A 15,834-nucleotide genomic window follows, 5' to 3' on the forward strand; every position below is an offset into this window, starting at 1 on the left:
CCGGGCGCCGCCGCCCTGGCCGCCATGTGCTCCCAGCTCTGGTTCCTGACGGACCGGCGCATCCGCGAGGACTACCCGCAGGTGCAGATCCTGCGCGCTCTCCGTCAGCGCTGCTCCGAACAGGACGTGCGCTTCCGGGCGGTGCTCATGGACCAGATCGCCGTCACCATCGTCGGCGGCCACCTCGGTGAGCGAGGCGGGCCCCGGGAGGGCGGGGAGGCGCGCCGGGGTCCCCGGGAGCCGGCCGGTGGGCGCGCGCACCCGGGCCTCCCCCAGCCAAGTCTCCTTCGGGCCCCGCAGACCAGCCGCCCTCCCCCGCGAGCCCTCCTAGGGTTGGAGAAAGCCCCTAACCTTGAGAGCTTCCTTTGACCACCACCATCTGCTCCGAGACCAAGATTTGAGAACGGAATTTCACGTACTTAGGGGACTTTGTTTTGGGAGGAACTCGAATTCACCTGAAGCCGTCTGGAGGTCCGAGGAAAATTTGCAAATTCCGCTCGCATCCATACCCTGTCAGTATAGCTTTATGGAAACCCTCACTAAATTTACAAAATTGCCATTAAGATGAATGTTTTTAAAAGTTTTCTAGGAGCGTGTAAGCGTCAGTAATGCACTACATAGAATGTCATTCCCAGACTAGGAACCTACATAGGGGAAGACATTTACGTTTGGAGTCACCTCTTGAGTATGTAAGTGGGAGAGTGGACCGTTGATGGCTTCTCTTTAAACTCATCCTCCTTCCTAAAAGTGTTGAATTCTGATTCCAGAAAAGCCAAGATTTCAGGTACAGACCATTCTGGTCTCAGATTTCTCTATGCTGTGTCCAAGAGGCATTTTTTGGGTAAGACATGGTTATCATCTGTGACCCTGACCTCAAAAGGTTAAGTATGTTTTTAGATATTCTTAATTATCTTTAATACAAGCAGTCTCTGACAGGAATCCGTGGCTTAGGAACCTCCCTCTGGTTTGCAGTTTGAGTCGCTCCAGCCTCCACTCTGGAAGTAATCCAGCTACTTCAGGGGGATCAGATGTAGGGCTGGGGGTGAGGGGAATAGGGGCCCAGTTCAGGGTGCTTTTTGGACACCATTCATAATATTTCAATCATTCCTGGTTAAATAAGCTCATAATTTGTTACTCTTCTTTAGCAGAGGAAAGGGATTCCAAATTCTGAACAGGATACTTACAGGCATTTTTAATGTGACCTGTGTAGAATGTATCTGTTCTAGATGCTTCATCCATAAATTTATCTAAACCCTTCATAAGTAATATCAGATTATATAGCCTGCTGGAGAAATATACTGTAAACATTAGGTGTCACACATTAATCTAAAGCAATGTGTCATCTATAAGGGGTACTGTCTCTCTATTCCTGATTTGTTAAAACGCTTAACAGTTAATGTAGAGTTAGATTCCTGAATAAGGGTTCTGCAAAGCTGAATTCTTACCACAGCTTTGCTACTAACAAGTATCTTGGCTTTACCTTGGCCAGGTCCCTTTATGTCTTTGAATCTCAGGTTTCTTGTTTAGAAAACTAAGTGGTTCTTGCAGCTCTAAAATTCTTAAATGGAACAATCTGTTATATTTTACTGATCTAGATCTACTATACATTTTTCTACCCCCAAGGTCAGTTTGTTTGCTCTTCATTTTATTTATTTATTTTGCAGCTTGTAAAGATGCCATTTTTGAGATATAGTCATTGAAATTCCACATAATATTCCTGTTGTAAACCCATCACACATTGTATGAAAGAGTAGGGAAGTGCTGTTTTGTATCTAAAATCCCCTTTTAGGGGTGCCTGGCTAGCTCAGTTGGTAGAGTATGTGGCTCTTGATCTTGGAGTTGTGAATTTGAGCCCTATGTTGGGTGTAGAGATAACTAAAATTTTTTTTTAAACATTTTAAAGAATTCATCCCAGAAAAAGAGAAAATTAAATTCTCGGTGCTGCAGAAAGCATTTAAACACTTCAGTGTCTTAAAAGTTTATAGGAATTTATGTGTGACTGTATCTCAATCTATTCACAAACTAGGAGTTACTTCTTCTTATGGTAGAAGAAAATATAGTTATTTGCCTAGTTAAAGGAGAAACTGAAAACAGGTATTTTTTGAAGCAGTTTTAATCTTTTGCTAATTCAGAGATAGCCACACACAATTTATGTAATATAAAACAAACCTATCAGATAACTATTTCCTCCGTCCAAAGGAAGGGTGTGAAGGGTGATCTCGTTTGCTTGTTCAGTGCTGTAGAGATGACTGGAATAGTGTCTTACAATAATAGGCACTCAGTATATATTTTTGAGTGAATAAAGATATGCACTCTATTTCCCAGTTTCTTCTGTAGTCAAACTATAGAAAAGACTTGGTGATTGGCTGGGCCAAGTATTCTTCTGAAATGAACTCTAGAACTTACTGGCTTTGAAATACAGAAATAGTTACTGATATTAATGCCATTTCCCATTTGAAAATTATTGAGTGAGAGCTGTGGAAGCCTTTGGGATTGTCCATCCTGACCCTTCCGTTTTACAAATGGAGAACCACACACTCAAATATACTCAGTGCCACCCAGCTGGTCAGCAGCAGGGACAGTTAAAGACCTGGTCTGATTTCCAGCTGTGGATACAGAATAAGTCTGTGCTGGGGCATCCACAGCCTGTAGTACCTTTTCCTGTGGATGTGGAATTGAACTGAATTAAATTACATTGAGGCTAGAGCGTGACTTTTCAAAGCGATTTTAAAGTTTAGGAGTTTAATGCACTACCTTTACAAAGTCTTCATTCATACCGTTGCTTCCTTCATTCCTTCTTCAGATTAGTGTAGGGGTTGATGCAGGAGTCAGTATGGGCAGGACCTCAGCCAATTACTTCAGTTCTTTCTTGAGCTTCCCCCTGTGGAGGCTAGTGGGACCTTAGATCCAGAGACAGAATTTCAGGTTATATTCAGACAAGAGGTGAAAAGTTTAGGATTTAAAGATAGCAGTTATTTTAAACAAGATAATACAAGTAAGCTGAAAATGCCATGCAAATGCAAAGTTTTGTGATTAGTGTTTTTTTTTAGTGTTTATTTATTTTTGAGAGAGAGAGAGAGAAAGAGAGTGTGCACAAGCGGGGGAGGGACAGAGAAAGAGGGAGAGACACAAAATTCAAAGCAGGCTCTGGGCTCCGGCTGTCAGCTCTGAGCCCGATGCAGGGCTCGAACCCATGAACCGTGAGATCATGACCAGAGCCAAAGTCGGATGCTTAATTGACTGAGCCGCCCAGGTGCCCCTGTGATGAGTATTTTTAACCAGTGATCTAGCTGCCCCAGCCTACCTTTGGATGGGGTGAGTGGGAATGGCCACTGGGAAGAGTGGAATGACCTTCAGGTGACTGAAGCAATCCTGTAGAAAACACTTTCCCTTCACCTTTCCGTGGGATGTAGCATCTCTGTTCCTTCTTAGAAACCACAAGTTCTTCATTCGTTCAACAAATATTTCTTAATTGTTCCTAACCACAGGCTAAGGTGGTGGTGCATGTGTCACCAAAATGCACATAGTAATAGTCAAAGCAAAATATGTGTAATGTTTGTTGTGTGCCAGGCAGCTGTTGAGGTTCTTTCTGCAAATTAACTCTCAAAAACGTCACTAGGGTGTCTGGCACACAGTACTGGCTGGCAGTGAGGACCAGTACTCAGGAATTCCAGTCTCAGCAAATTTGTTTCCTCTCTTCCACTCTGCCCCATGCATCACCTGCACTGACTTCCCTGTGCCCCGTGCACTCGATTCCCTCGGCCCAAGGTGCCCATCTGGTGCAGTTCCCCTCACATGGCACACTTTCTTTCTTTCTTTTTTTTTTTTTTTTAAGTTTATTTATTTATTTTGAGAGAGAGAATACATGTGAGTGAGGGAGGGGCTGGATGAAAGGGAGAAAGAATCCTGAGCAGGCTCCATGCTCAGCATGGAGCCCAGCGTGGGGCTCGATCTCAAAAACCATGAGATCATGATCTGAGCTGACATCAAGAGTCAGATCCTTAACGGACAGAGCCACCCAGGAGCCCCTCATGTGGCAAATTTAGTCCTCCTCCATCCTCAGCTCCCATGATTCACCTCTGTACAGTCTTTCTTGAACTTCCTCCCCTCCCCTCCCCTCCCCTCCGGCAATCTCTTTCCCATTTGTTGCCAAGTAACATTATGTATCCTTCTAAAATAGCATCCATCATATTTTATTGTAATTTATCTATTTACAAAGTTTGTCTTCTCTTTGTCTCCCGAAACGACTGGGGATCCCTCAAATGTATGTTCTGAAGCTGGCCTCCGTACATAGTAGTCCTCCAGTTAATGTTTGGATGATTGAGTCAAGGGCATGAGAAGCTAATTTGAAGCGTATGAGACTTTTACTGTAATTAGGTTCTGTTTGGGAGATCATTTTTGGCCATGTAAATGTTTTTGTGATGAGCCATTCTATGAGGACAGAGCCACCAGTGTAAATTAAGTTCTTTGATCACCCACAGGTCTTTACAATGGCAGTTTATTGTCTCAAAAAACAAGTATAGTCACAAACTCAGGGATAGACATCGAGACCAAAAAGATGCACCTGACCTGGAAATGAGGGTGTGTGGCAGTTTGTCTCTTAGGAGCAGAATGACTCAGCATTCCTTGTCTTCCTTTCAGAGCTGAAACCTTGGTGGCCATATGGCAATTTCTAGGCCAGGTTCTTTAAGTTAAGGTGTTCTGGGATATTTTTCTTTGGTTCTTTGTTGTAATCAGCTGAGTAAGATGTAAGTGCTCGAGTGGGAGGAATCCGAACTGAATTTGATGAAGTGGTCGTGTCGCAGCCTTCCAGAAGATGGCAGAGGCCTCACAGAGAAGGGATGGTCTCCCATTGCTGTGCAAGGAGGCCCTAGCAGGCAAGGGTACATACTAACCTGTGCATAGAGGTTGATCTTTGACCTCGCGCTCTGCCCAAAGCCTGGGCCTGACACTCTGTAATCTGAATAAGCTACCATACAGGACTAGTGGAAAAGTCTGAGAGTGGATGGAAGCATCTGCCATATACTGTTTCTAAACCGACGTGAGCACTGAATGGATACGCCTTACCGCATGGGTCCACATTTATATCCATGGGCCAACCTCAAGGACTGAGGATGGACTGGATGTGTACTTTATGATTCTAACGGTAGTTTTTAGGGATACGTCATGAACTGTCTTGGATGGAATTCTAGAACCAATAGATTGGGGTCCTTAGTAGATCTCAAAGCCTTACTTACAGAGTTCTGAACCACCTATTGCTGTTACCATAACACTTCCTCCAAATTTGTTAGGATTGCCTGGTGAAAGGGGTAGAGCCATCATCAGAGAGGTCCACGTAATCCCCATCCCTCCACACGTCCTTGTCACTCCCCTTATTAGCAGGGAGTCCAGTGACATCCAGGTATGTCAGTGCTAGCCTCACCCCATTCCACCCTCTTCTCCAGTGGTTTGGTACGCCAACCTTACCCACTTTCCTGAGACACGTTACCTTATTATGGGTTTATATTGTTTTAACACATAACTACAACATGATCTGAAATGTTTAATCTAGTCCCATTTGATCCTTCACTCTTAAAAAGTAACTCAAGCGATGCCTGGGTGGCCTAGTTGGTTGAGCGTCCGACTTTGGCACAGGTCATGACCTCACAGTTCATGGGTTCAAGCCCCACATTGGGCTTTACACTGACAGTGTGAACCTGCTTCACATTCTCTGTGCCCGGGCGCCGGGGAGCCTCACGCACTTGCGCACTCTCTCTCTCTCTCAAAAATAAATAAACTTTAAAAAAATAAAAGTAATTCAAGAAGACCCCCCCCCACCATGAGAAAGTGATAAATTTAAATTAGTTACTTTGCATTGAGGAACCAACAGGAATAATGGAATAACTATATCTGTTACTCTGTTATTAATGCTTTCATATATTTTATGTGCCTTCATCTTCACAACAGTCCTTCCCATTCACAACTGTTGCCTGCCCAGTCTGTGCCAGGCACTGTGCTAGGTACTGGAGATGTGATGGAGAGTAAGAACAGTCTCCATCCTCATTGTTAGGATTTCGTTCATTCTTTTGGTCAACAAATACCTGTTGACTACCTACTATGTGTAAGGTATCATTCTAGGTACCAGAACAAAACAGGAAGAAATCCCTGCCTTTCCAGGAAATTAGAGTCTAGATAGGAGAGATAGGATACAAACAAGATAAGTAAAATATATAGTATGTTGGTGAAAAGGGCCAAGAAGGAAAAAGCAGGGAAAGGGGATGGCATGTTTCTGGAGGCAGGAGAGGAGATGCAATTTTGGATAGGGTGGAAAGGTGTTCCTCACCTAGGAGATGATGTTCAGCTAAAGACTTGAAGGAGGTGAGGAAACAAGCCATTTAGATATCTGAGATTAGAGTAGTTTAGGCAAGAGGGAGTAGCAAAACAATTAGTGTGGCCAGAGCGGAGTGAGCCAAGGAGCAGGCCCTGGGAGAGGAGGTCAGAGAAGTGGAGAGTGAGGGGAGAAGAGCCAATATATCGGGCCTTGTGGGTCATGGAAGGACTTTGTATTTTACTCTGGATGAACTGGGAATCCATTGAAGGGTTTTGAGCAGAGGGGTGACATCACCTGCCTTATGGTCACAGGGTCACTCTGGTCACAGTGTTGAGAACAGACTGATGGTACCAAGGGCAGAAGCAGGGAGATTGCTGAGGTCGTTGCTACAATTCGGGTGAGAGATGACGATTGTTGGACTAGAATGATTTCAGGGGAGGAGGTGCAAAGTAACTGGATTTGGGGTAGATTTTGAAGACAGAGTTGTCAGGATTTGCCTACTGGATCAGATGTTGGATGTTCAGTAAAGACTAGTCAAGGAGGACTCCAATGTGTCTGTCCTGAGCAGCTAGAAGAATAAAGTTTGCCATTTACCCACCTGGAAAGGATGTAGGAGTAGGTTTGAGCAGCGGGTGAGGATCAGGACCGAGACTGAGATGCCCATTAGACATCCAAGTGAAAATGTCAAGTAGGTGGTCTGTTATATCAGTTGGGATAAAGGGGAAAGCCCTGGCCCAAAGATATCAAAAATAGAAGCATCTCCACATACCTATCAAGGGAGTGACTTCATAGAAAAGAGAAGAGGTCCAAGGACTGGGCTCTGGGGCACTCCAGTTAGTGGTTGGGGAGATGAGGAGCAGCCAGGAAGGAAACCTAAGTATAAGGGATGAAGAAATCCAGGAGAGAGGAATGTCCTGGAAGCAGAGTGGACAAAGTATTTAAAGAAGGAAGACGTGATCAGACTGTGTCAGATTTTGCTGATAGATCAGGTTAGATGAGGAGTGAGAATGGACCATTGGATTTAGCAACATGGAGTTAGCATTAGCGTCCCTGATAAGAGAAGCTTCATGAAATAATGGACAACAATGAATATACACACTGTCTTAGGAGTTTTGTTATAAAGGGAAGGTGAAAAATGAATTAGTAGCCTGCTATGAACGGAACTGTTTCTCCCCCGAATTTTCTCTCTCTCTCTCTCTCTCTCTCTCTCTCTCTCTCTCTGCCTTCTGATGATACAGCAAGAAGGCAGCTATCTGCAAGCTAGGAACAGGGCCCTCACCAGAACCCAGTCGTGCTGGCACCCTGATGTCAGATTTCCAGTCTCCAGAACTGTGAGAAATATATGTCTGTTGATTAAGCCCCCCAGTCTGTGGTATTTTGTTGTAATAGCCTAGCTGACTAAGACCTTGCTCAAAGGGGAGATGGGTTTGAGAGTCTTTCCTTAAGACAGAAAAAACAGTGTGTTATATGCTGGTGTGAATGATCCAGTAGAGAGAGAGAAATTGGTGATGCAGGGGAGGTGGATTGCTGGAGCAGTGCTTTGTAAGTGAGAAGGAGGGATTGGGATCTGTTACATATTTCAAGGAATTGGCCTAAGCTGGGAGCAAGGATGCTTCAGCCATTGTAAGAGGGAAGATAACCTACATGGCCCAGGTGCCAGTAGATGGATAGATGTGCTTGTGGGAGCTTATAGGGAAGTTCCTTTCTGGTTGCTTCAGTTTCTCTCATTGAAATAAGAAGGAGGGAGAAAGTAGCAAGAAGAGAAAGTGAAATCGTTCTTTAGGGTCAGGGAGAGTGAATGGACCAGGGAAATAGGGTGCTTGCCAGGCAGCAGTAAGAATGCCCTTGAGACCAGTCGGCAGGTTTTTGTATTTTTTTCTTCATGTTCCACTGCACAGGAGGGAACACGAAGTAGGCAGAGTTGGATTGGTCTAACCAGGGATGTGGTTCAGCCAAGCAAAAACTAGGTGCAAGATCTGAGGATGTACCGTAGATTTGAAGATGCATGCTATGGTGCTTTCCTCTGAAATTTAAATAGGTTAAGGCAGGAAGTGAGGGTCTGAAGTGAGGGGCAGTGAAAAATAGGTAGTTTTTCCTACTAAAAAATGGTAGTTCCTAGGGTCAAAGTGGGGTCAAAGTTTGGCTGGAGTTGGGGGTACTAGAGAGAGTAAGCTGGAAAGATAGGAGACGGTGTTTGGAGACTGGAATTATGATTATTGCATCAAGTCTAGAATGTAACCCAGAGTGGTGACTGAGTTGGGGTGGTGGACAGACAGCATCCTTGGAGGAAATGGGGTCAGGAAACAGAGGCATGGGCATCAGAAGAATTCTGCACAAGGGTACTGAAATCAGCATTAGCTGTGGCAGTGTTGAGGGGTCAATGAGTCAGGAGCTAAAGCTTCAGAGACAGAGGTGGGTGACTGGGGTCCCTGGATGGCCTGTACAAGTGGAGTGCTGTGCAGTCTGATGAGAGCTGAGCTGGGAGTTTTAAGGGAGAGAGAGGAGGAAGGTCTGGAAGCCACAACAAGGAGCGCATCTCTCCCACTGGCAGGTTCGGGAATCCCAGGTGCCAGGAAGAGAGCACAACCACAACTGGGAAGGACCGTTAGGGAAGCGGGTTAACTGGGGAGAGTCGGGGGTGAGCCACACTCAGGAAAAGAGGGTGAAGGGAACACTCACTATAAAGGTTCAGGATGGGGGATTTGCTGCCCATTGAGTCCCAGAGGACACTGCGAGGTGGAAAGGGGTGGAAGATGGGAGTAGAAAAGACAATGTCAGAGCCAGGTGGGGATTAGCGTCTAGGGAGATGAGGTGGCCTCGGAGATTGGAGTCTTGGGTGACTGATGTGAAAGGGATAAAGGGCTTGAGGAGATTTGTCTTCGTGGTTGCGAGGAGGCTCGTTATGGTGAGGTAGGGGTGGGGAGGGTTTGGGAGAGGGCAGGTTGGTTTCCTGGGACCCTTCCATTTTACGGATGAGGAAACCAACACCCACAGAGACTTGTGTCTTGCCAAGTTGTTGAATGACAACGAGGCATTTTTTTAAGTTTTATATATTTATTTTGAGAGAGAGAACGCGTACATGCTTGTGCACAAGTGGGGAGGGGCAGAGGGAGAGAGAGAGAATCGCAAGCAGGCTCCACGCTGTCAGCACAGAGCCCAACACGGGGCTTGATCTCACGAACTCCAAGATCATGACCTGAGCCGAAATTAAGAGTTAGGCACTTAACTTAACCTACTGAGCCACCCAGGTGCCCCTAAATGACAAGGAATTGAATCACGTCTCTGACTTGGAGACCAGCACTTTATCTCCATCATAATGGCCTTTCATCTCAAGTTGTCTTAACTTCTTCCAGTGCTTTTGCAAATACATTCACCCTGGGATATCCCTGAACTCAGTGCTTGTAAGATGCCAGACCTTGACCATAGATTTCTTTCTGAGAGGTGAACGTGCATTGATTAGTTTCACACATTTTTTCTGAGCCCAAAGGCACCATGAGTCAACATCTCCTTTCCGAAACTTTCCTTGATTCTGTCTCAGAGATTATCACTAACTGCTCCCTCCTCATTCACTGTCGCTGTGCCCTGACATATATACCTGTTCGACCACTTGTGTTATAATCAGTCACCTCCTGTCCCCACCCACTACCCAAACCAGACTGATAACTCTTCCTAACACCCAGGTACTCTGTACAGAGCATCGACAGCATTAACCACAATTGTGTGTTGTCTTTCTTCTTAAATTCCAGGGATATCATCTGTTTCACCCACACCCCTCTACCCCCGTGCCCAGCCCTTAAGATGGTGCCTGTTCCTTAGCTGTGAGTGGCCCTCCAGTGTCCCTGTTGCCCTCCCATTTGATGGCACTGGGGCCCCACTTCTAACCATCAACACTCGAATCTCTGAGGGCTCTCTCCGATCCCAAGAGGCCACTTGGCCCATACATGCAAGGCAAGCCAGAAGGGCCAGGAAATTAATACCACGTCCCCGGAGCAGCTTTCAACCAAAGACTGAGTTGGTGCACAAAAATTGTCGGTTGCCAACTCCGTCACCCCTCACGTGGGATAACTGAGGCGTGTGCACTAAACTATTTCTTACTGTTACGCAGCAGGATTAAGCCCTGGTTGCCAAGGCGGTCCCTCACTTAATAACACACCCTCTATTTGCCACATTCCCTTCTCTCCTCTCGCACCCGTGTTTCCTGAAATTACCATCCTAATAATAAACTTCTTGCACTTGTCTCGGGAGCGCTTCTGGGGACACCCAAACTAACAGTGGACTCAGCCCAGAGTAGCTGCTGAATAGATAATTGCTGAATGGATGTGTTGAGTGACAGACTGAATGTTTACGTTGTGTCTGTATGTCCCTAAGGAGACTAAGCTCCTCATAGGCAAAGATCACCTGGTTCAGCTTGGTATTCCTGCTTCATAGTGTGTCTGACTCACCCCAACAGTTCACTAAAGGTTGAACTGAATTAAATGACCTGAAAATAGCAATTGGTGGAGAAGAAAAGCAGCCACTTAATGACTGTGGGTTTTAATGAGGTGGAGGTAAGACCTCTTTGGGCCTTGTGACAAAGAACTTTAAAAGGGAAGGAGTGGCGATAGCATCTCCTTAAAAATAAAAATAACTTCCTTCTGAGAAATAACTTCCTTTGGGGGGGGGGGGGCAGGTGGAGGCTAGAAACACGCAGGGAAAGCCTGGAACATCATCGAGAGGGGCCAGGTCATGTTTCAAATGACACATCTTCCTTATAACACGATGAGATCATGTGAAGCGCTCCGTGGATCATCCACTTACTTTACTTCTACTGTCGATTCCGTTCTGACAACTTTCAGAGCTTCACTACCAGCCACTGTTACACAATCCTGAGTCTGGGTGGCTCAGTCTGTTAAGTATCCGACTCTTGATTCCGGCTCAGGTCATGATCTTGAGGTTCATGAATTTGAGCCCCACATTGGGCTTTATGCTGACGGTGCGGAGCCTGCTTGGAATCTCCTGCCTCCCTCTCTTTCTGCTCCTCCCCCGCTCTTTGTCAAAAATAAACATTAAAATATATATGTATATATATGTGTATATATATATATATATGTGTGTGTGTGTATATAGGAGTCCCAAAAGCTGCCGTAAGTGAGGTCCTTGCTTGCCATCATCCTATAGTGTCCTGTGATTTTCTTATCTCCGCTGCTTGCTTTGTACATGAAGGTTTTTTTCTAGTGCACTACAAACCAGTTTACTTTTTTTTTTTAATGTTTACTTATTTTTGAGAGAGAGAGAGATTGTGAGTGGGGGAGGAGGAGAGACAGAGGGAGACACAGAATCTGCAGTAGCCTCCAGGCTCTGAGCTGTCAGCACAGAGCCTGACGCAGGGCTTAAACTCACAGACCACAAGATTATGCCCTGAGCTGAAGTCGGGAACTTAACTGACTGAGCCACCCAGGCACCCCTAAAACCAGTTTACTTTTGAAGCTTTCTCTCATGAAGCCAAGGATGTGTGCGTCTGTGCGCATAGGGTGGGAGGTAACCCATTATGCATCAGTCAGTGTGGAGACTTTTAAAGTCAGATCTGGCGCCTGTGTGGCTCAGTTGCTTAAGCATCAGACTTCGGCTCGGGTCATGAGCTCGCAGTTCATGGTTTGAGCCCCACGTCAGGCTCTATGCTGACAGCTCAGAGCCTGGAGCCTGCTTTAGGTTCTGTGTCTCCCTCTCTCTCTGCCCCTCCCCTGCTCGTGCTCTGTCTCTTTCTCAAAAATAAACATTAAAAAAATTTTAAAAAATAAAGTCAGATCTAAGGCAGGGATCCATATGACAAGAAATCTTTTGTTTATTTATTTACTTTTAATTTTTCTTTAAGTAATCTCTATATCCAGTATGGGTCTCAAACTCACAACCTGGAGATCAAGAGCCACACACTCTGCTAACTGAGGCAGCCAGGCGCCCCAAGGAATTTTTCCTTTAAATGAGATAATATATGTGAAAGTTCTTAGCAAAGTACCTAAAATACAACAGATGCCCACTAAAAATGCTAGCCAGATTCAGATCTGAGTGGCCTCACGTCTGACTATCTGTGCTTCTGTTTCCCTCTATTGATGTGAATGGTTGAGAATGGTTTTTAATATTTAGAGCTCTACTTTCCAAGAATGATTTGCTTCTTTCTAAACCAATTTCTCTGTATTATAAAGTACATGTCTTTGCTGTTGTACATATAAATGCAAAAGTCTAGTTTTGATTAACTGAATTGAACCTGATATGTGAGTTAGAAAAAAGCAGGCTCGGTTCTTTGGAAAAAGTTATCCCATTTTTCTATCCTGTTTTTAATGCAGTAAAATATTTCTGAATGTAAATAACAGACCTCAAAAGGAAATCAGAATATAATAACCCATGAAAGTAGATTATTCTTTTTAGAAGTAATATGAAGAAAACATTGTTATGGCTTTAAATGGTTGATTTAGATCAGATTGGTTGTTGGCCACTGTACTAACTAGTTTGGGGTCTGATCTTTTTCACTGTCTTACTGACCTGTTTGGGGACAGAATGATATAGTTTAAAAAAAAAAAAAAAGTGGTTTGAGGCTGAACAGTAAATTTCAAGCCCAATGTAGGAGTCTGGGAGAGTCTGAATATTCCAGAAACAGCTCTGCTCCCTTCCTCCTGCCCTGTCACCCAAGTCAAGGTGATGCTCAAAAGCACTGGGGCACTTAGTCACATGAAATCCCTTGTTATTTGTTATTTGAGGGCACGAGCCTCTCATTGCTGAGCGCTTTCCATCTATCTACAGGCCGCCAAGCAGAGCCCTGCCCTCCCTGATGTCCTGCATCAGCTCTTTATTCCCTTGGCCTGAGGCCTTTGGATTGCAGTGGAAATGTTAAGGACTCTGGGAAAGGTGACACATTTAGGCTGCATCCTGTATTAAGCGTATCAGTTCCTTTCCTGAGAGCAGATATTTGAATGGGGAGAGGGCAAGCCATTTCTGAGTGGTTCAAGGTCTCAGAGTTCAGCAGCAGGTTTGCCAAGAGCCAGCCTTAAACTCAGGTTGTTCTTGGCCACGGCCGTGTGGAACTGCCATTCGCAGTGAAGCCACGGGCCAGCAGCAGCCTCTTGTCTACTACTTCTAGAACCGACGATTTCTTTAGGTTTAGACGGCAAAGAGAACAGGAATGACCGGGGCAAGGGAAGATGCCCACAGCAAATATCACTGGAGCTGTGGACGTGGGCGGAGGCGGAGCTGGGTGTGCACATGTAATTCATTAACCTGTCCCACCCCTCTCGGCACAGAGCTGGAAGCAGGCACGGCCAGAGACCACACCTGTCTAACTGCTTGGTAGAGTCTTTTCGGCTACACTTAACCCCCTTCCATTCTTCATTTATTGAAGGCTCCAGTTGGAATGAGCCAGGCCCAAAGATTTACCTTTGGGGAAGAGAGATGAAGTTCTGGTAAGATTTCCTAGGTGTATGTGACTCTGCTTGAGGCCGCGCTGTCTCCGTCCACGTGTGGTTGATATTTCCAGAAACGATTGAATTCTTTTCTTCCCATTTAGAAGCTTCACTGTTCATGTGTGGCCTCGTGTTGGGATTTAAAAGCCAGACGGTTCTGCTGCTTCTCGTTTCTCTAGGTCACTTTTCTGTTGCAAAGCCATTTTCCTCCCCAGCGGGCACGAAGCTGCATAAGTTGTCCTCGCTGGCTTCATCGAATGTGCAGTGATGATGCCAGCGCCTCACGTGTGTATGGCACTATATGGTTTTCAAAGCATTTTTGCTCATATTAGCTCCTCGTGTGATGTCGTCTCAGGCTGTTGCTTTTGCCCTGCGTGTTTACTCCCCATTTTCAGCAACATGAATACTTTTCTTTCTTTCTTCTATCAGTTTTGAGGATGCTATACGGGGTTTGCTCTTTTTTTTTTTTTTCTTCTTCTCCTTTTATGTTATTTTCCCCAATGGCTGTAAGTGGCAAAAGGAAAAAGCCTGTATAAATGATACTGTTTTCTGACGGCAAAGGGAAGATAACCTAAATGCTCTTTATAAATCACCCCTGAGAATTCTGTTCTAGTTCCTCGGGTTCACGCTATCCGCAGAAGTACTAAAAACAATTTATCTCCGTGATTACACCGACCCCCTTTTGTTGCATTGATGAAACATCTAGAACGCGGGGGAAACTATGCAGGTTAGATCCACGTAGTCGTTTTGTGGTTTTGGTTTCTTTGCTTGTTTACTTTTGTTTTGCTCTGAGTTTTTGTACTGAGATTCTTCATCCCCCCCAGTGGAGAAATAGTGATTTCATGAGCATCTTTTGTGTTCTCCGAATTCTGTGGTTGTACAGCGTGTCACTTATGAAATAGAAGGCACTTGGGTTAAAGCCTATAAGATGGTTCTGACACTGTTTAAATTTTAGATTTAAACACTGTGTTTAGATTTTCTTTAGAGCCTGGTAGAGACTCCTTTAAGGTTCACGAAGGCTGACCAAGTAATTCCCTGAACTCACTCCTCATTGCCCTACCCATCCCATTACCTGCCTCTGTGGTTCCAAACCTATTTCCCTGGGGCCTCTCAACAATTCAGCAACCATCAAGTGCCTATCATGCACCAGGCACTGTTCTAAGGGCTGGGGATACAAGAGTGAACAGACAGACAAAATAATGCTCATGGATAGCTCTATCTCTTGGGGCTAGAGAAGACAAACCAAATTATGTCTTCTGCATGAAAGCCCTGCAGATCCATGAAGACTGAACTGCTGATCCTCTTGAGTCTTCACTCCAAGCTGATACTCCCGGTTTGCCCATGCCCTTATGCTGTGTGGACCAGCTCTCTTCAGATGCATTCTGATTTTGTTTAATATTGAAATGATTTTTAGCAGATTGATATTTTTTTAAGAGTTTTGTTGTTATAAGGAGAATATGCACTTGGAGACATCTTGGAAAATACAGATAAGTAGAAAATAGGAAATTACCTATAATCCCATTACCCATTGTTAAAATGTTGGTATATTTCCTTCTAGTCTTTTCTAACTTGTATTTATAATTTTGTGTCCTGTTTTTTTTCCACTTAACATTGGCATTTTTGCATTTATTACATTCATAAAAATCATTTAAATGGTTATATAATATTCCAGACATATTTTTATCTTTTTTTTTTTTTAAGTAATCTCTATGCCCAGTGTGGGGCTGGAGCTCACAACCCCAAGATCAAGAGTCACCTGCTCCCCTGACTGAGCCATCCAGGTGCCCCTCCAGATAGACTTTTCAAGGTTAAGTCATAAAAGACTAGTAAGGATTCCTTAAGTGAGCTGCACTGCTTCCTTTTTATTTCGTCTCCAGCCTTGAAAGACACTACACTTTGAGTAATACTAGTGCTCCATCGAAGGAAGGTGCTGGACTATGTAAATCTCCTGTGGATTCTTCTAACTTGGATTATTCTTGATATGCTGCTTTTCTTTTCTTTCTTTCTTTTTTTGTTTCCTGTTCATTCTTTTGTGTTTCCTCATGATCATGCTCTGCCCATTTGTGTGGAGTGCGGGGTTGACTGTAGCTTTCT

The 15,834-nt window shown here is 44.6% G+C and overlaps 1 protein-coding gene across 4 annotated transcripts in view; it reads left to right on the forward strand.

Moving 5' to 3' along the window:
- The first annotated feature begins 6 nt into the window (after window positions 1–6).
- Window positions 7–15,834, forward strand: part of RIMKLA (ribosomal modification protein rimK like family member A) — a 33,632-nt gene continuing 17,804 nt past the window's right edge. Inside the window, exons 1-3 of one of the 4 annotated variants that reach the window (XM_040469845.1) lie at window positions 75–187; window positions 13,680–13,740; window positions 14,341–14,467. In XM_040469845.1, coding sequence (XP_040325779.1) covers window positions 14,434–14,467 — 34 coding nt within the window. In that variant the 5' untranslated portion in view covers window positions 75–187; window positions 13,680–13,740; window positions 14,341–14,433. Of the gene's footprint in view, window positions 188–567; window positions 785–13,679; window positions 13,741–14,340; window positions 14,468–15,834 lie in introns of those variants that run through there. The other 3 variants (XM_040469847.1, XM_040469846.1, XM_040469844.1) reach the window with 3 other exon arrangements.

This window comes from Herpailurus yagouaroundi, unplaced genomic scaffold (assembly GCF_014898765.1).
Source record: "Herpailurus yagouaroundi ecotype Mexico unplaced genomic scaffold, PumYag 77, whole genome shotgun sequence".
NCBI lineage: Eukaryota > Metazoa > Chordata > Mammalia > Carnivora > Felidae > Herpailurus > Herpailurus yagouaroundi.